General features: G+C 37.2%; 5 protein-coding genes across 5 annotated transcripts; 1 reads left to right on the forward strand and 4 right to left on the reverse strand.

Annotated features, from left to right (window-relative positions):
* Positions 1–719: 719 nt before the first annotated feature.
* On the reverse strand, positions 720–1,711 carry CBG09641 (the record flags this gene model as incomplete). The annotated part of the gene is made up of 3 exons (XM_002637093.1): positions 720–952; positions 1,003–1,601; positions 1,692–1,711. The coding sequence occupies 3 exons, from the start codon at positions 1,709–1,711 to the stop codon at positions 720–722; spliced, it is 852 nt and encodes a 283-aa protein (XP_002637139.1).
* Positions 1,712–2,462: 751 nt separating this feature from the next.
* Cbr-col-152 lies at positions 2,463–3,131 on the reverse strand (the record flags this gene model as incomplete). The annotated part of the gene is made up of 2 exons (XM_002637092.2): positions 2,463–2,933; positions 2,991–3,131. 2 exons carry the CDS (start codon positions 3,129–3,131, stop codon positions 2,463–2,465), a joined length of 612 nt encoding a protein of 203 aa, XP_002637138.2.
* Positions 3,132–3,447: 316 nt separating this feature from the next.
* Positions 3,448–5,203, reverse strand: CBG09639 (the record flags this gene model as incomplete). The annotated part of the gene is made up of 6 exons (XM_045237607.1): positions 3,448–3,490; positions 3,539–3,833; positions 4,007–4,154; positions 4,203–4,554; positions 4,599–4,726; positions 5,078–5,203. 6 exons carry the CDS (start codon positions 5,201–5,203, stop codon positions 3,448–3,450), a joined length of 1,092 nt encoding a protein of 363 aa, XP_045093991.1.
* A 4,997-nt stretch (positions 5,204–10,200) lies between these two features.
* CBG09638 lies at positions 10,201–10,669 on the forward strand (the record flags this gene model as incomplete). The annotated part of the gene is made up of 3 exons (XM_002637090.1): positions 10,201–10,266; positions 10,320–10,451; positions 10,499–10,669. The coding sequence occupies 3 exons, from the start codon at positions 10,201–10,203 to the stop codon at positions 10,667–10,669; spliced, it is 369 nt and encodes a 122-aa protein (XP_002637136.1).
* A 117-nt stretch (positions 10,670–10,786) lies between these two features.
* Positions 10,787–13,640, reverse strand: CBG09637 (the record flags this gene model as incomplete). The annotated part of the gene is made up of 13 exons (XM_045237608.1): positions 10,787–10,802; positions 10,851–10,966; positions 11,013–11,270; positions 11,314–11,464; positions 11,506–11,616; positions 11,662–11,742; positions 11,788–11,915; positions 11,962–12,177; positions 12,221–12,352; positions 12,397–12,510; positions 12,552–12,768; positions 13,278–13,365; positions 13,478–13,640. 13 exons carry the CDS (start codon positions 13,638–13,640, stop codon positions 10,787–10,789), a joined length of 1,791 nt encoding a protein of 596 aa, XP_045093992.1.
* Positions 13,641–14,533: the final 893 nt, after the last annotated feature.

The raw sequence follows: 14,533 nt of genomic DNA on the forward strand, positions 1-14,533 counted from the left end.
CCCGCAAGTTTTTGTTTACACTTCGTAATTTAGAAATAATGACTCACTATCAGAGGTCAATATTTATGGGTAACTTTGGACTTACGAACTAAAGAAACACAGATTCCCTTATGACAAAATGTTATCATGAGAAGGGGTCTAATCAAAACATCACTTCCTGTCTCTCACAGAATTCGGTATGACTGAATGACTCGAGGAATGGCACACATTTCTGAAAACAACCTAGAATTCAATGATTAAATTATGGGGACACATTCCCACGCAGTCTGATTATTTCACGAAGTATTCTCAGGAGAAGGCATTCACCGACAAGGACTCTTGAAGACGGCAGAGGGTCGGGCCGAAGCCAGGACGTAGTTCACCCAGGCATGAGCGCGGAGCGTCCGTAACGGATTGTTCGCGAATCACCTGTGTACAAACTCAAATTTTTACCTAGTACGAACATAAGTCCAGGTGATTATGCGCCACCCTGTATGCTCTAGGTGAGACCTTTTCATTTCTTCATCTCAAAGAGCAATCATTTTTCTAGTCGCTAGACTTTTTATATTTTCTGAAAAAAACTGTTTTCCTTTTTCCACGTCTCACGAACAACCAGTAACATGAAGCTTCTGAAGATACCAATCATACGATTTGAAGATGATTGAGAACAGAGTTCAAAAGTGAGTGAGTTGTTTGTTCAGAAAATTTTATTGAGATCAAAATACCAAAACCAGTTAGAATTAACACGTATTCTTCCGTCTTCGTCGCCTAACAACCACAAACTTATCAACAAAATGATCCTCTAGATTGTAGAATTCAGATTTCTTCTTTTGATCCGAACTTCCATCTGATTGATCTTTCTCGGATACATCATTGACATCGTTTCCATCAAGATCCTCAACCTCTCCATATCTCAATTCAAGTAGATTGTCCTTCTGTTGATCAACACGACGCCAGTAACAGACATGAGGCCCTAAATTTTTTTGTGAGTTTCAGATAAGCTGGTTTAATTTTATAACTTACAATCCCATCCATAGTTGATGCTTTTGTATTCCTTTTGAAGAAGTGCAACATAGTTTTTTGGAGCTCGAAGGAAATTGTATGCTGCAAGAAGCTCTGACGGTTCAGATGACTGTTCCTCATTCTCCTTTTTTGGTTTTCTGTTCTCTTCCAAGAAATGAGAAAACCTCTGTCCATATACTGAATCAATCCCCTTGTGGCTATAAGCATCATCCTTCGTCAATTCATGAACATCTTTAATCATGAATCTGTCCAGATATCGTTCAGGATCGGATGCGTAGCTCCAACTTATGAAGTTCCAACTTCTCAAGTTTACTCTTTCCAGAAGGAGAACTTTCCAACCTTCATTCCACTTCTGAACTTTTTCCAGAAGTTCAACTCCAATTGCATCTTCTGCTTCCCATCGCCGCTTCTTGTTCAGAGAATAATTGATATATGGAGCCATATCGGTATGCTCTTCTGCTTTGAATTTCAGATCATTTTCAGATTGCACATGAATCGATTCTAAGACGGTTCCTTCTTTTTTGAGATGGGAGAGGCAGAGCTCAGCGATTGAGTTTCTAATCCTATCCTTCTCAGCGGACGGTCTACCATGCTTGCTCCTGAAATCAAAAAATTAATAAATGTATTGTAAGCATGAGAAGTTCTCTGTTCAAAACTTGAATCTAGACAAAAAATAAAAATTAACTCACCAAAAATAAATATCGTCCATAATTGAGAAGAACAGTCGCCGCAACTGCTGACTCTCCTGGAAAAAACTGCATTTTTATTCAGCAGTTGTGGAATATTTCGCAATTCGTCATTTTTTCACTGGGTGTTTGTTTGTTTAGTTTCGCTATCAAGTTGTAGACAATGAGTTCGAAGATAAAATTTTGTGAATCATGGCACATTGTCAGATTTCTAGTCAGGATTTTCATGGCTGTTTGCTTATTTTGATCATGTATTGATCTCTGATCTGGTAAAGTCTTTTGTTTATTTCAATCGCAAATTTTTTCAATCGTCAATTTGAATTTACTGAACCCTTCAAAATTCTTGTTACAAAGCTGATTTTTATTGTTTATAGGTTCCCAGAAAATATCCTGTCTGGACCAACACTCAGAGAAAGATGTTTATTTTGAACCAATAATTATGATCAGAACAGTACAGACGAAATTTTCATAAATAGGTCAAAAAATTAATTTTGAAATAAGTTAGACTCCTTCATACTGCCGAGCTGGTGGCATTGGGTCGGTTTCATAGGTTCTTGCTGGACATGGACAGTATCCAGCATCTGATCCTGGATTTCCGCCTACTCCATTTCCACCTGGTGGTCCGATTGGTCCCGTCTCCCCATTTTTACCGGGAGCGCCTGCTTCTCCTTGTGAACCTGGTTGTCCATTCGACCCATCTACTCCTGGCTCTCCATCTTTTCCAGCTGGTCCAGCAGGCCCCGATGGTCCTACAGGTCCTGGAAGTCCACTTCCTCATTGTCCATTCTTTCCAGATGCTCCTACTTCACCATCGGTTCCTGGTTCTCCTGCTGCTCCTTGACCTCCTTGTGCCCCATCTTCTCCTGAAGCTCCAGGTTGACCATCGGCTCCGTTCTCTCCTGGGCTTCCGTCCGATCCAACTGGTCCAGGAGCTCCATCAGGCCCTGGTGGTCCTGGTGGTCCTTGTGGGCACACCGTGCACGAGGGAGTATCATAAGGATCTTTTGGTGCGGTGATTGACATCCCTTGATTTCCATTCTTTCCTTCCAAACCAGGCGTTCCATCTTCTCCGTCAATTCCAGCAGCTCCTGGGGGTCCGGGTGGTCCTGCTGGAAAATTGCTTGGCTGGTTACAATTGCACTTCTTCTCCGTTGAACGAGGAGAGCGAGATTTGGAATTGAGGTTGAAAATCGAAGACTGTCCGATTTCCGATGCCATCAGAGTCCATGCATCCGAAGAGTAATGCTGAAAATTTATTGATGTATTTACTCTGAACCAGCTCTTCCTATCAACGAATCTCACATTGAATGCTCTCATCCCATGGGAGACTTCTTCGGAAATTTCATTGATTTCAGCGAGAATAAAAGTGGAACATATCAGACTGCTCACAACAACAAGAGCCGAGATAGTGTAGATTCCAGTGAAGTAATGAATGGAAACCATGGTTAGCGGATGTCTTCTAGTTTCTCCGGCATCGTATTTATACTATGTTTCCATCCAACTTTGATCAGATATTATCTACGTTTCAAATGAAAAAAAAGGTGTGAAACGGGTGTGTTCACTCTTTTTTAGTTGCCGTTTTGTAGAGTTTATTAGAAACGGTCCGAGGGGAAAAACGATATTACATTCAACAAACTAATAAGACCTTTGGCAATAAAAAGGGATCGGGTGGATCTAGACATGAGAAAAAGGTTGAGATGGGTTAGAAAGAGAGGGGAGTAAATGATTTCGACGAAAAAGTTTCAAACGTTAAAACATTTCACTCCTCATCGTCTTCGTTGATGGTGGCGTTCGTACGGCTTCTGAAATTGTTGTAAACTAATTACGAAAACACACAAATTGAATATTACTTCTTCTCAATAGCTCTGACTAGAGTTCCCAATCTTTGTCTGTTTGTAACTTTTGTCTCTTCCAAAAGTCTTTCGTGCTCTTCCAAATCTTCTGGCTTAATCAATTTCATTTCAGCGTCTGAAAGTTTGAAACCAGCCAAATGAGATTTAGGAATGACATCTTGAATCTTGAATGAAGCTCTTGTATGTGGAACAGCTGGAACCATTGGAGCTCCGATCGATGGAAGTTGATCGGAGAGTTCGGAAGCCATCATATGAGCAATAGCAGTGTTTCTGTCGAGAACGTAGTTTAATTCTGCAATAATACATTTTGAAAATTTTAATGGATGACCAACAAATTACCAAAATCGTCATCGTCTTCTCCAAATGGATTCATAAGGTACTGTCCGACCTTCAACCAACCAAGGTAGAAAAGCATTTGGAAAGTGGTGAAGATTGGAAAAAGAATAGTAATCTCTTTTTCCATACTTCTCTGATCAAGTTTTGGTTGTCTTCCGATGAGACAAATGAAGAAATATCCGTATGTGGCAATGGCTACGACTTGAGTATACACCAATGGGATCTTGATCCAATCATAGACAAAAAGCATGGCGAACCCGTCACGGTAGCTGTATACCTGAAAATAATTTCAATTCTCAAATGTTCAGATTAGACCTCCAAGTACTTGTTTAAGAAGCATATCCATCTGAATTGAATCGATGACTCCCTTCTGTTTCTGTTTCTTGATCAAGTTCACAATCCAGAGAATTGGAATAAACCATTTTCCATGTGGCGCTTCCGTATTCATGTACAGATCGTATTCTTCTTCAGTCATTAGTTTCGATGCAACCATATGTCTTTCGGTTGGGAATCTTTTCAGCGTTTTCACTGAAACTCCAGACCATGCAATAGCCGCTTGAAGACTGCTCCAACGAGCGATTGTTTGACGAACAACAAGATTCTCGTTGCCGGGAAGACATGCAGAGACCATGATCATCATCTTATCAGGCCACGAAATGCAGTTGAATTGCTCCCACCTATGAGAAATGATTCTAGTAAGAAAAGATTTTGAGTCACATACCATCTGGCAACAATAAGAGAAACGAAGAAACCGAGCAAGAATGAAAGTGGAATGTATTGTGCTCCGATTTCACACCACATAATCCATCCGGTAAAATATTCTTTCCCTTTTTCATCGAGCAAATACCACTGAAAAAATGTAGCATTCTTCCTTTTTAATCTTTCAGTATATGTACGAAAAATTAAAAAGAATATTCAGTATGTTATGTACTGGAAACGGAAAGTTTCAAAGCCCATATGCCACGTCCCAATTTTCCAAATCTTGGATATCTGGGGGTCCAGAAAACAGTTCAAAGTGACGCCCAGATCCCCAAGATTTACAATTGGCAGTTGAAAACAGTGCGACTTTTAGCGCGTTGAGATTGTGCGCGGCTTTTGGAAAAAAAAACATTTGATTTTTACTTTGGACTGCTTTCTGGTTCCAGATATCCCAGATCTAAGAAGTTTGAAAAAAAGTACAATGTGGGAAAAAAACCATACCTGAAATGCGAGGACGATATAATAGGCGATATAAAAGCCAATGAGATCCTTTAGCACGGCTTTCCAAATGGATCCTCTCCATCGTAGCATCAACGAGGAGAACTCCTCGTCATAAGATATCGTCATCCTGTTCTGTTTTTTTACCTCTTCACTGAAAAAACGACTGGATAATGTTGGAAAACAAAGAAGTAAAAAGAAAATTAATTAGGTTAGAAAATAAATGAAAGACAGTAAGATGTGAAATGAGATTGAGCGTGAAAAAGAGAGATGAGAGAACGTCGCTTAATCGAATCGTCTTGAATGGGAAGTTGAAGACGTCGAGAAGAGAGAAAGAAAGACAGTGATAAGTGATAAACAACAAATAGGATAGGCAACACCGATCGGAAAGGGCCGAAGATTTTACATTCTTCAGGTGAAATTGGAAAAGGATATGGAGAGAGAGAAAAAAAAGTAACTATAATTGGGTGTTGAGTTGAGAAAACGAAATTAGAAGGGGAAGAAGAATACCTCCAGAAGAGGAAAGAAAATAGGAGAAAGTAGTTATGGCGAACGAATTGAGGAACTGTTTACTCTAACGAACTAGTTCTCCTGCTATTCATATAATCACTACCTCGACTCTACACTCCTCATCTAAATTCATTTCTCTTTTTCATTTTTTGATCTTCCTTGACTTTATTCAGAATTGCAGAAGACACAATGAATTGGCATCAGGAAAGGGTAACGAAGGGTTTTCAAAAAAAGAGAAGAAGTGCGAGAAACGATGTCCAATGATTGTAGTTGATTGGCGGGAATGTGTCTGATTTCCTCTTCCAACCACCTACTTTTAACATTTGCAGAGAAATTGTTGTTTGTTTCTCTTCTCCTCTCCTTTTTTGTCCATCTCCATCTGAATCAATCCACTTCTGATTCGGAGTCGACCTTGGTAGGCCCAATTGAAGACGAAGCGACAAAAGAAATAGAAGATCTCTCTCCGGTCTTTTTCTCGTTTTATGTTTATCACTTCAGGGTGATAAGTGATTGTGGTGGAATTGGAGAAGAGATAAATGACCGTTTTTGTTGTTTGGTTTTATTTTGTAGATCAAAGAATGCTTGTTAACATGCGAATACATGCGTTTTTCGGTTTCTCAAGAAACAGTAATCGATCAGTGGGGTCAAGTATTTCTGTTCCTGAGAATTAGAAAGGAAGTGCTGAAAAACTTGAATATAAACTCAATTAAAGTCAATCCGATCCTGCTCAATGATTCTGAGTCCAGTTGGAAACTTCAACTATTCTTTACCACTGACTCGAAAAGAAACAAAAATAGGAATAGAAGCAAAGAAAGGAAGAACCTGTTTGTCAAATTACTAGCCACAACTTAATTTGGGAATGAATTTGACGAAATAAGTCTTGAAAGACACCAACAAACTTCCTCTGTTTCGATGACGTCGAATTGAGAATAATTGACAAATGAGTGAACGTGACGTCGTTGATGGTTGAGAAGGTCTTCCCCCAAAGGATTGATTGAAGGAACAAATCTTTAGATTCTGCTTTGATTATCACAAAAATTAAGGATTAATTTTGAAGTTTTGTTGTGAAACTGTGGAAATACCTTTTTCCAACAAAGGCAGTTGATTTCTGTTCAGGGGCCGTATTCATGAACATATACTTTTGTAAATCATTTACTCTCAAAAATCAACTGAAAAACGTGAAAATTTAAGAGAAATCATTTACTTTTTGGTAAATAACCCTCTTTTTGGTAAATAGGGGTACCAATTTCGTTTGCTGTTTACAACCACTTCTTGAAAACTTTTCATTCCAAAAAAGTTATGTATGGAAAGAATAGTATTGTAACATCAATATTGTCTAACTTTAAACAGATATTTCGTTTAGGTTTAACTCGAAAATTATGACTTTTGATACAATTACATGAATGGATAGATCATTCAATTTAAAGTGATGTGTCAAAAAATGAACATTTTTCAGTTTGAAGTAGTTGAGAAATTCTAGTTCAAAGTCGTTTTCCTATTTAAAAAACAGGAAAACTAATTACAAATGATAAAAAGATTTTCAGTACATTTACACGCTTCCATTTACCTTTTGGTAAATGATTCAGTTGATTTTTTGAGAGTAAATGATTTACAAAAGTAAATTTCATGAATACGGCCCCAGAATTAATAGGAACCCTTTCATAATTGAAACACTGGTAAGGATATGAGCCTTTCTAATTGTCTGAGGGTCCGATACTATCACCTAATAGCCTCGTATCCTAATGAATACATTGCGTTGCAGGTTCTTACGTCCACCCATGTTTAGGGTCACAACTTGAGAGCTGTTAAAGGTATCGTTCTAATTTTTGAAAATCAGATTCGGGACAACAAATTAAATCAAGTGGACAATTTTTGTAATGAAACCTTGAAAACTATCCGAGCTATCTGGAAAAGTCTGAAAATTTGCCTTTTGCAACCGTTGCAATTTTATACGTCCACTCCAAAGATCAGTAGATCACAACCTCCAGCGAAGACGGAGGTGTCCAATTTTGATTCTTCCTTCTTGGAAACGGGCTTGGGAAAAGAGAAAAATAAAATGGAAGATGTAAAAAAAGGGATTTTATTCAAAAAAAAAATTAAAATATAGATATTCCTGAACATATCAACAAAAATTCTGAAAAATGACAAGTTTCAAAAGTGTACTGATTAGCCAGACTTCCGTCTGTTGATCCCTTTCGCCACGTAGAGGCTCAGTACATGAGAGGGAAAATGGGTTTTCACTGGGGGAAAACACTAACACAAAACCCCTGTCTCCGAGGAGACAGTTTTCCAATTTTCAATAGTTCTTTTTCACTCCTAAGAAGCTATACGATCGCTATTTATTGTTTTTTTTTCATTTGTCACTTTTTTCTTTGATTGAATCTTTTGCAAAAGGGGGACGTTCAGTGAAAATGAATTCACCTAGCCATGAACCACCAAACATGGCGACCCTGAGGGTCTTTTATAACTTTTTTCGCATCCGACCAAACGAAAGAAAAAAGCAAGTGTAACAATAAACAGCTTACGCAGGAAGCTTCAGGGCAGTCAAAAAGTGCTAGTGAAAATCATCAAACTAATTAAAAAAGTGGGATTTCAAGGACTGTTTTTTGCTTCAATACGTGGAATTTTTTCAACGTGGACAGAGGTAGGGGCGTGACCTTATATTGATTGATTTAAAGGTTTATTGCGTAAAGTGTGAAAAGTTCTAAAAACTCGAAAATTGAAAGTAGATTTACGTAACCCGTTAAAAAAGTGAAAAACTAAGAACAAACGAGTAAAAGTAGGTTAAATCGGGTCGAAGGAGCACCATCTCACGGAGATGCCAGCGGTAACCTCCGGAAAACGCGCTTTGTCGCACACCTCGAGTTCAAGGGCGTGGCACCATGCCAAATCATCATTTTTTGAATTGAAAATTCCAACCAAATTCCAAGCCAAATTTAAGCCGCGCCGCGCGGCGCAACGCGCCCCAGAGCACTGAGATAGATTTAAATGCATGTACACTCTTGCAACCCCGTGCCATCTGTTTTTTTTTATTTATTGGGCAATTATTTCGGTTCCTATAGAAGATACTCGAAATTTGTCAACTAATAAATGTTAGTGGTATAAACGGTGATAATTTTGTCAGTTACTTTTTTAGAGTGAAAATCATTCATGCTAAGGTTATTTTGGTAGTTCATATTAAACTTTAACACCTTCCCCAGTTGCACTTTTGAAAGAAGAGGAGACAACGCACTTTGTGATCGTCGGTAGGTGTCGGAGCTGGGACCATGATTGCTCTTTCGATGCCTGGATCAGCTTTGAGACATCTCTAACCCGTCCACTTGATGACTTCAAGTTTCGGATCTTGGTTGATACACGACTTATACGACTTCAAAGAGTTTAAAACTACAGTACTGGTAGAGGGTTAGGATCTTGAGGGCAGGATTTGAGCTGATCCTGTTTTTTTGTTGTCAATGTTCGGATGAGAAAACAGTCGAAATGACAGCATGAAGGATTTAGTTGCTTTCTGATAGCTTTTGGTCCATCCAGCTGCTCCAACTGCCCCGATTGAAGTTTTTCCCGAATCAGTCGGCAAACGATCCCCTTCCATGATACAGACTCAAAGAAAGAGAAACACTTAACGAAAACAACTTTTTACAGTGATTTTAGTTGTACAGAATCAAAATTGGAGACCTCCGTCTTCGCTGGATGTCGTGATCTACTGATCTTTGGAGTAAACTTGCAACGGTTGCGAAATGCATATTTTTAAACTTTTCGAGATAACTCGGGTAGTTTTCAAGGTTTCAATAAAAAATTTTCCACTAGATTTAATCTTGTGTCAAATCCGATTTTCAAAAAATTAGACCGATCGATACCTCTAACAGCTCTCAAGTTATGACCCTAAACATGGGTAGACGTAAGAACCTGCTACGCACTGCATTGAAATTATATGTGTGACTGTATTCAAAAAAAATTTAGGTCAAATCTATAGGAGTTCTATCGTAGCCTTATAGGAAATGTTGAAACTCTGATTCCGTAAAAACTGTAATAGAAGCCCCCTCCTCCCCTTAACGTTTAACTTTCAGCCAATTTTTCTCTATGCTGTCAAAAGTCTAGAAAAGGTGTCAACTGATAAATTGTTTATCATAATAGCTTTTATCAGTTGAAACATTTTCAAAATCTTGTAATTGAGATAAATGTGCACTAACTTGACATTATGGGCGCCCTTCTATTCAAGGTTTTACGATAACTATTTATTTTTCTCCAATTGACTTCCCGAATCAAACTACTATTGAAAAAAGAACTCTTTGAGAAAAATTCAAGTAAAAAACCACAGTCTTGTTTATCACAGAAAACGGAAAAATCTGAAACAATTCAAACTGAATCAGACCTAAAAACGGTCATTTCGGCTGATTCGTTACACTTGATTCGTCATTTCTGTTTTGATTTTTGTTCTGTTCGCCGGATCCAACATGGCCATTTCACCTGAATTTTACACTAACAATTAGTCTACTTACCTACATAACAGGTTATCAAGTAGTGAAAAAAGAGGCCGATCAAGTTCAATTTTCAAATTCTATATATAAAAACATATGAAAGACAGTTGAAACATCCTGTCTATAAGACATATCGAAATAATGGAGACCCGACTTGTTATAGTTTTATTGTTCCTGGTTTCGATAGCGTCAGCTGGATTGATTCAAGTGAGTTTTTAAATTTCATTATTAGGTTAAAAATAAAAATTGAAAGCTTTCAGAGAAGAGTAAAAAGACAATGGGGAGGCTGGGAAGGAGGTCCAGGAGGATGGCAGCAACCGGGATGGCAGCAGCACAATTGGAACAACAATATGAACAGAAACAAGATAGCAGCACAACAGCAGCAGTATAATGTATGTTGATTTCAAATTAATTACAAAAATTATGTATATTTTTCCAGTGTCAAACATCTGGAATCAACCTCATCGGACTTCCAATTAGCAGTTACAACTGCCAAAATTCAGGAATGTCGGCTCGAGTTAATACTTTACAACAGAGTCAACAAAATCAGGGAATGCTTCAAGGACCGCTTGGAGGAATCGGAGGGTTATTGAACAATTTCATGGGATGAATAAGATCAGATCAATATTTATTTCGAGTTTTTTAATTGTTGCTCATTCCTCTTCGATCTCTTCCCAATGACACAACATCCCGTTTTTGATGTTTGAATTAGTTTAAAATTCGATCGTTAAAGAAGACAAATGCTGAAAATAAATAGTTGTAATATTGAAGACGTTGGCTTGCAATCTTACCTAGGAATAATATTCGTAACGCCATAGGGACCGATGAGCATTCTGGCGTAGTCGAATTCTCGGAAATACTTCAATACTGAATCATAAACAAACGTCTTCTTTAATGGAACATCAAACTAAAAACAGAAATCGTTTTCAATATTTTGATATTTGTAGTATAACCTGGGTTTGATTCATCCCAATAATAGAAGCTTGGCCAGTTAGTTCCAGAACAATCAACTTTCCTCTGAAAATTGGTTTCAAGTCTCCACCAATCATATAATATTCATACCTGTCATCATCATACTCAAAAAATTCTGTTACGTTTTGAATTTCATGAGATTTCACACACTTATATTTTTGAATTTCTTCGCCAAACTCTTTTTGCAACTTTTCCAGGTATCCGTCTCTAATCGATTCTGGGAACGTAGGTGTGGCTATCTGAAATATATAATTTTCAACAATTTTCAATATAATTTGGCACCGATTTCATGCAAAGACACATTTTCTCAGAAATGCCCGCTGTCTGGCAAGAACCGGTAGTTGACTGCAGAGTTAGAGGAGACAGGTCCAAAGTTGTTTTCGGCTCCAGCATGTTCATAATTAAATTATAGGAATTGGCAGTTGTCAGTAACCTAAACTTAATTTCGATTCGCGAAATCGAAGAAAACTCTACCTGTAAGAGTTCAAGTGAAAATAATATTGCTCTGCTGGCAGAGATGGCCTAAGATTGTCAGACACTCTAATTGCGAACAATGGATTCTTTGAATTTAGGTCCATGGGTTCTCTGGAATTAATACATTACTGTACAGACAATTCGAATGATACTTACTTAACTGATGAATCATAACTTGTTACTATTAGCGTAGTACTTTTGAAAATTCCTTTCTGACTGAGCCTAGAGATCATTTCACTGAAAAAAAAACAAAATAAAAGTTAACAAGAATATCAATACCACCTCAAATCATAATCTATCAAACTTCTCTGACTACCGTAGTCGTCCAAAAAAAGTGCAGAGAAAAACTTGAAACCAGAAGTAGATTCCAAAAACGATTCGATGTTTTCTAGCTGATCATCCATTAGTTTCTGCAACTCCATACTTAAATTAAGAAAACTGAAAACAAAAACATACTCTTCCATCTTCAAGACATAAATTCTCATCGATCAGATAATCAGAAATAAGTTTTCGATGATCCGTGGTGTCATAATCTACATCAATTAAGTCTCGAATTTGTTGAGGTCCAGAGAAAAATGTGGTGAAATTTTGTTTCGTCGCTTTTTGAAACACACTCATGTCACTTGAAATTCCAAGTTGGAGGAGAAGATCGAGAAACGGTTTTTCTTGTTTCTGAAATAACTTTTTATAAATAAATTTCGGAATTTCAGCTTACCATATTCATCATCTGAGCAAACACAAACTCATTCTGTTTCATGAGATTTTTCGTTCTTGTCATTTTCTTTGTAAATAGCAAATGGTGAATTGAAGGAAGAAATATCACAGCCACAGACTCTCCTGGAACTTCCTAAAACCAAAATATAAAATTAATAAGATGTTTAAAAAACTCACTTTTGGAATGGCTGCAAAATTGACAAACGGTTTTACAAATTCAACAATTCCGTCTTTTTTACAAGAAAAAGCAAAATTGTAATGGGGAATTTGAACAGGAACATCTGGTAGAATCTAAACAATCTTCAATTACATTTTTCTAGATTGTTTACCACTACACTCACCTCAAAATATCTCTCTGATACTCCACTATGCTTATAATATGTGCACCTAAAATCAGATTGATCTTTTATTTTTCCAGAAGTCACGTTAGCATACCTAATTGATTTCAAAGTGGAATTGGTTTCCACTTTTGATCGAAATGTAAGAACACCTTTTGTTGATAAATGCACATATTCATTCAGTTCGTGGGGCACACAATCGTCTTCGGGACTGAAATTTATAATTGGTTTTTTCTTTTCTTTTTTTTCCTTAATCAACTTCTTATCAGATTCAAAGCTGACGTAAATTTAGAATGCACTGTTTGGAAGGAGCACCAAAGGCACACACGAGCTCAAAGTTTTTCAAAAACTATTGCTCTCTCGATTGTTTGATCTTTCATTACCGAGGAATGATCTTTAAATGATATGAGGAATGATCTTTAAATGATGCATGCATTATTCAGAAGCTTGGTTCAAGTTCCGTCTACCAAATTACGTCCCACGGGACCATCAACTATATAAAATGACCAAAATGAGCTTAAAACATAAATCAGATAAGATTGTTCTTCGATTTTATTATTTTTCGTATCTTTTTTCCTATTCCCAGGAACTGGTTCACCAAATCTAGTACCTCTAGAAAACAAAAAGTCAAAACTCAACAAGAAGATGTTGATTTAGATACTTCCTGTTTTTCTGTTTTTCTTTATATTACACAACCTTATTAATTTCAAAAAAACTTACTCTATTTCGTAGACTCCATCTTCCACATCATAGTTTGCAAAAAATATGAAGGGAAACTTACAATGGTTAGCCAGGAGCGTTCTTGTATCTGAAAGTTACCATCGAGTTTTCAACCATATTGAAAGATCATTATTTTGCAAAAATCCAGCTACTTTTTTCTAAACGCTGTTTCTCTTTTATTAGAAAACTTGATTATATACCTTGCATTGAGTAGGCGTACTCAAACGGGTAACTGGGTCCAACCATCGGGTTGAAATTCGCATTTTTAGTGATACCAACAGTGATCACAATAATTAGAAAAGCAATGAGCAGAAATATAAAACTTGGGAAAAAATGTTGAAAATCTTTTATTCTGAAAGACATAGTAGCCTACTATGGTCAGCTGTGTGTTCTGGATTGAATATAAAAAGGCATCTTCTCTTCATTTGAGATAGCAGTTGCGAACCAGTTTATGTATATGGTCGAGTAATCGACAGATCTAGGAGATTCGATGGAAAGAAACTGTGTAGTAACACGAAGAGAAGTTGATTCGTTAATGAACAAAGTTGAGCATGATGGAAATATGTATGGGAACCACTTGTTGCTTTTTGAGTAAGTTCTCAGCACATTTTGGTGTGAGAAAGGAACGTTGTGACAACAAATCGAATATTGTGAATTCAAGCGAAACCCCTGTTCTTGGTAACTTTCTAATACATTTTCATGCAGTTTCATTAAAGAAAAGGGAAAAGAAACATTGTTTTTGTCTGCCATCTGTTTATTGAAGGAACTAAAAACTTCCAAAAATGTAGATCAATGGATTTCCTTTTATCCATTGGCGTTTGAACTGTTTCCGTGTGCACCGTTTTCATGATTTATATTTTTCATTTTCTGGTTTATGCGAATGCTCTTCGTCATCTATTTCTTAGCATAATCTACCCGCTTATTAACCAAAATACTTGAAATCGAACCAATTTCGGTCAGGTGATAGTCAAACTTGTAGACGAATTCACGTTTAGTCTATCCTCACGGCTCAATATGGTTCCGTTGAACTGACTATGAGATCTCTGGAGATTTGCTTGCAATCTCAATCGATAAGTTAACTCCAGATTTTCTTTGTTTTCCAAACTGCTAGCCAAAAAGTATGACGAGAATTTAGACATTTTAGAATTTACAAGGTACAATTATTGGTGTGTTTCAGTTTTCCCAGTTCTTTGAAACAAACTTTTTTTTGAACTAGAGTTTACTTGAGTCAAATTCAGCAGACTTTCTTCCATTTA

The sequence above is a fragment of the Caenorhabditis briggsae genome, assembly GCF_000004555.2.
Source record: "Caenorhabditis briggsae complete genome, chrV, whole genome shotgun sequence".
Lineage (NCBI taxonomy): Eukaryota > Metazoa > Nematoda > Chromadorea > Rhabditida > Rhabditidae > Caenorhabditis > Caenorhabditis briggsae.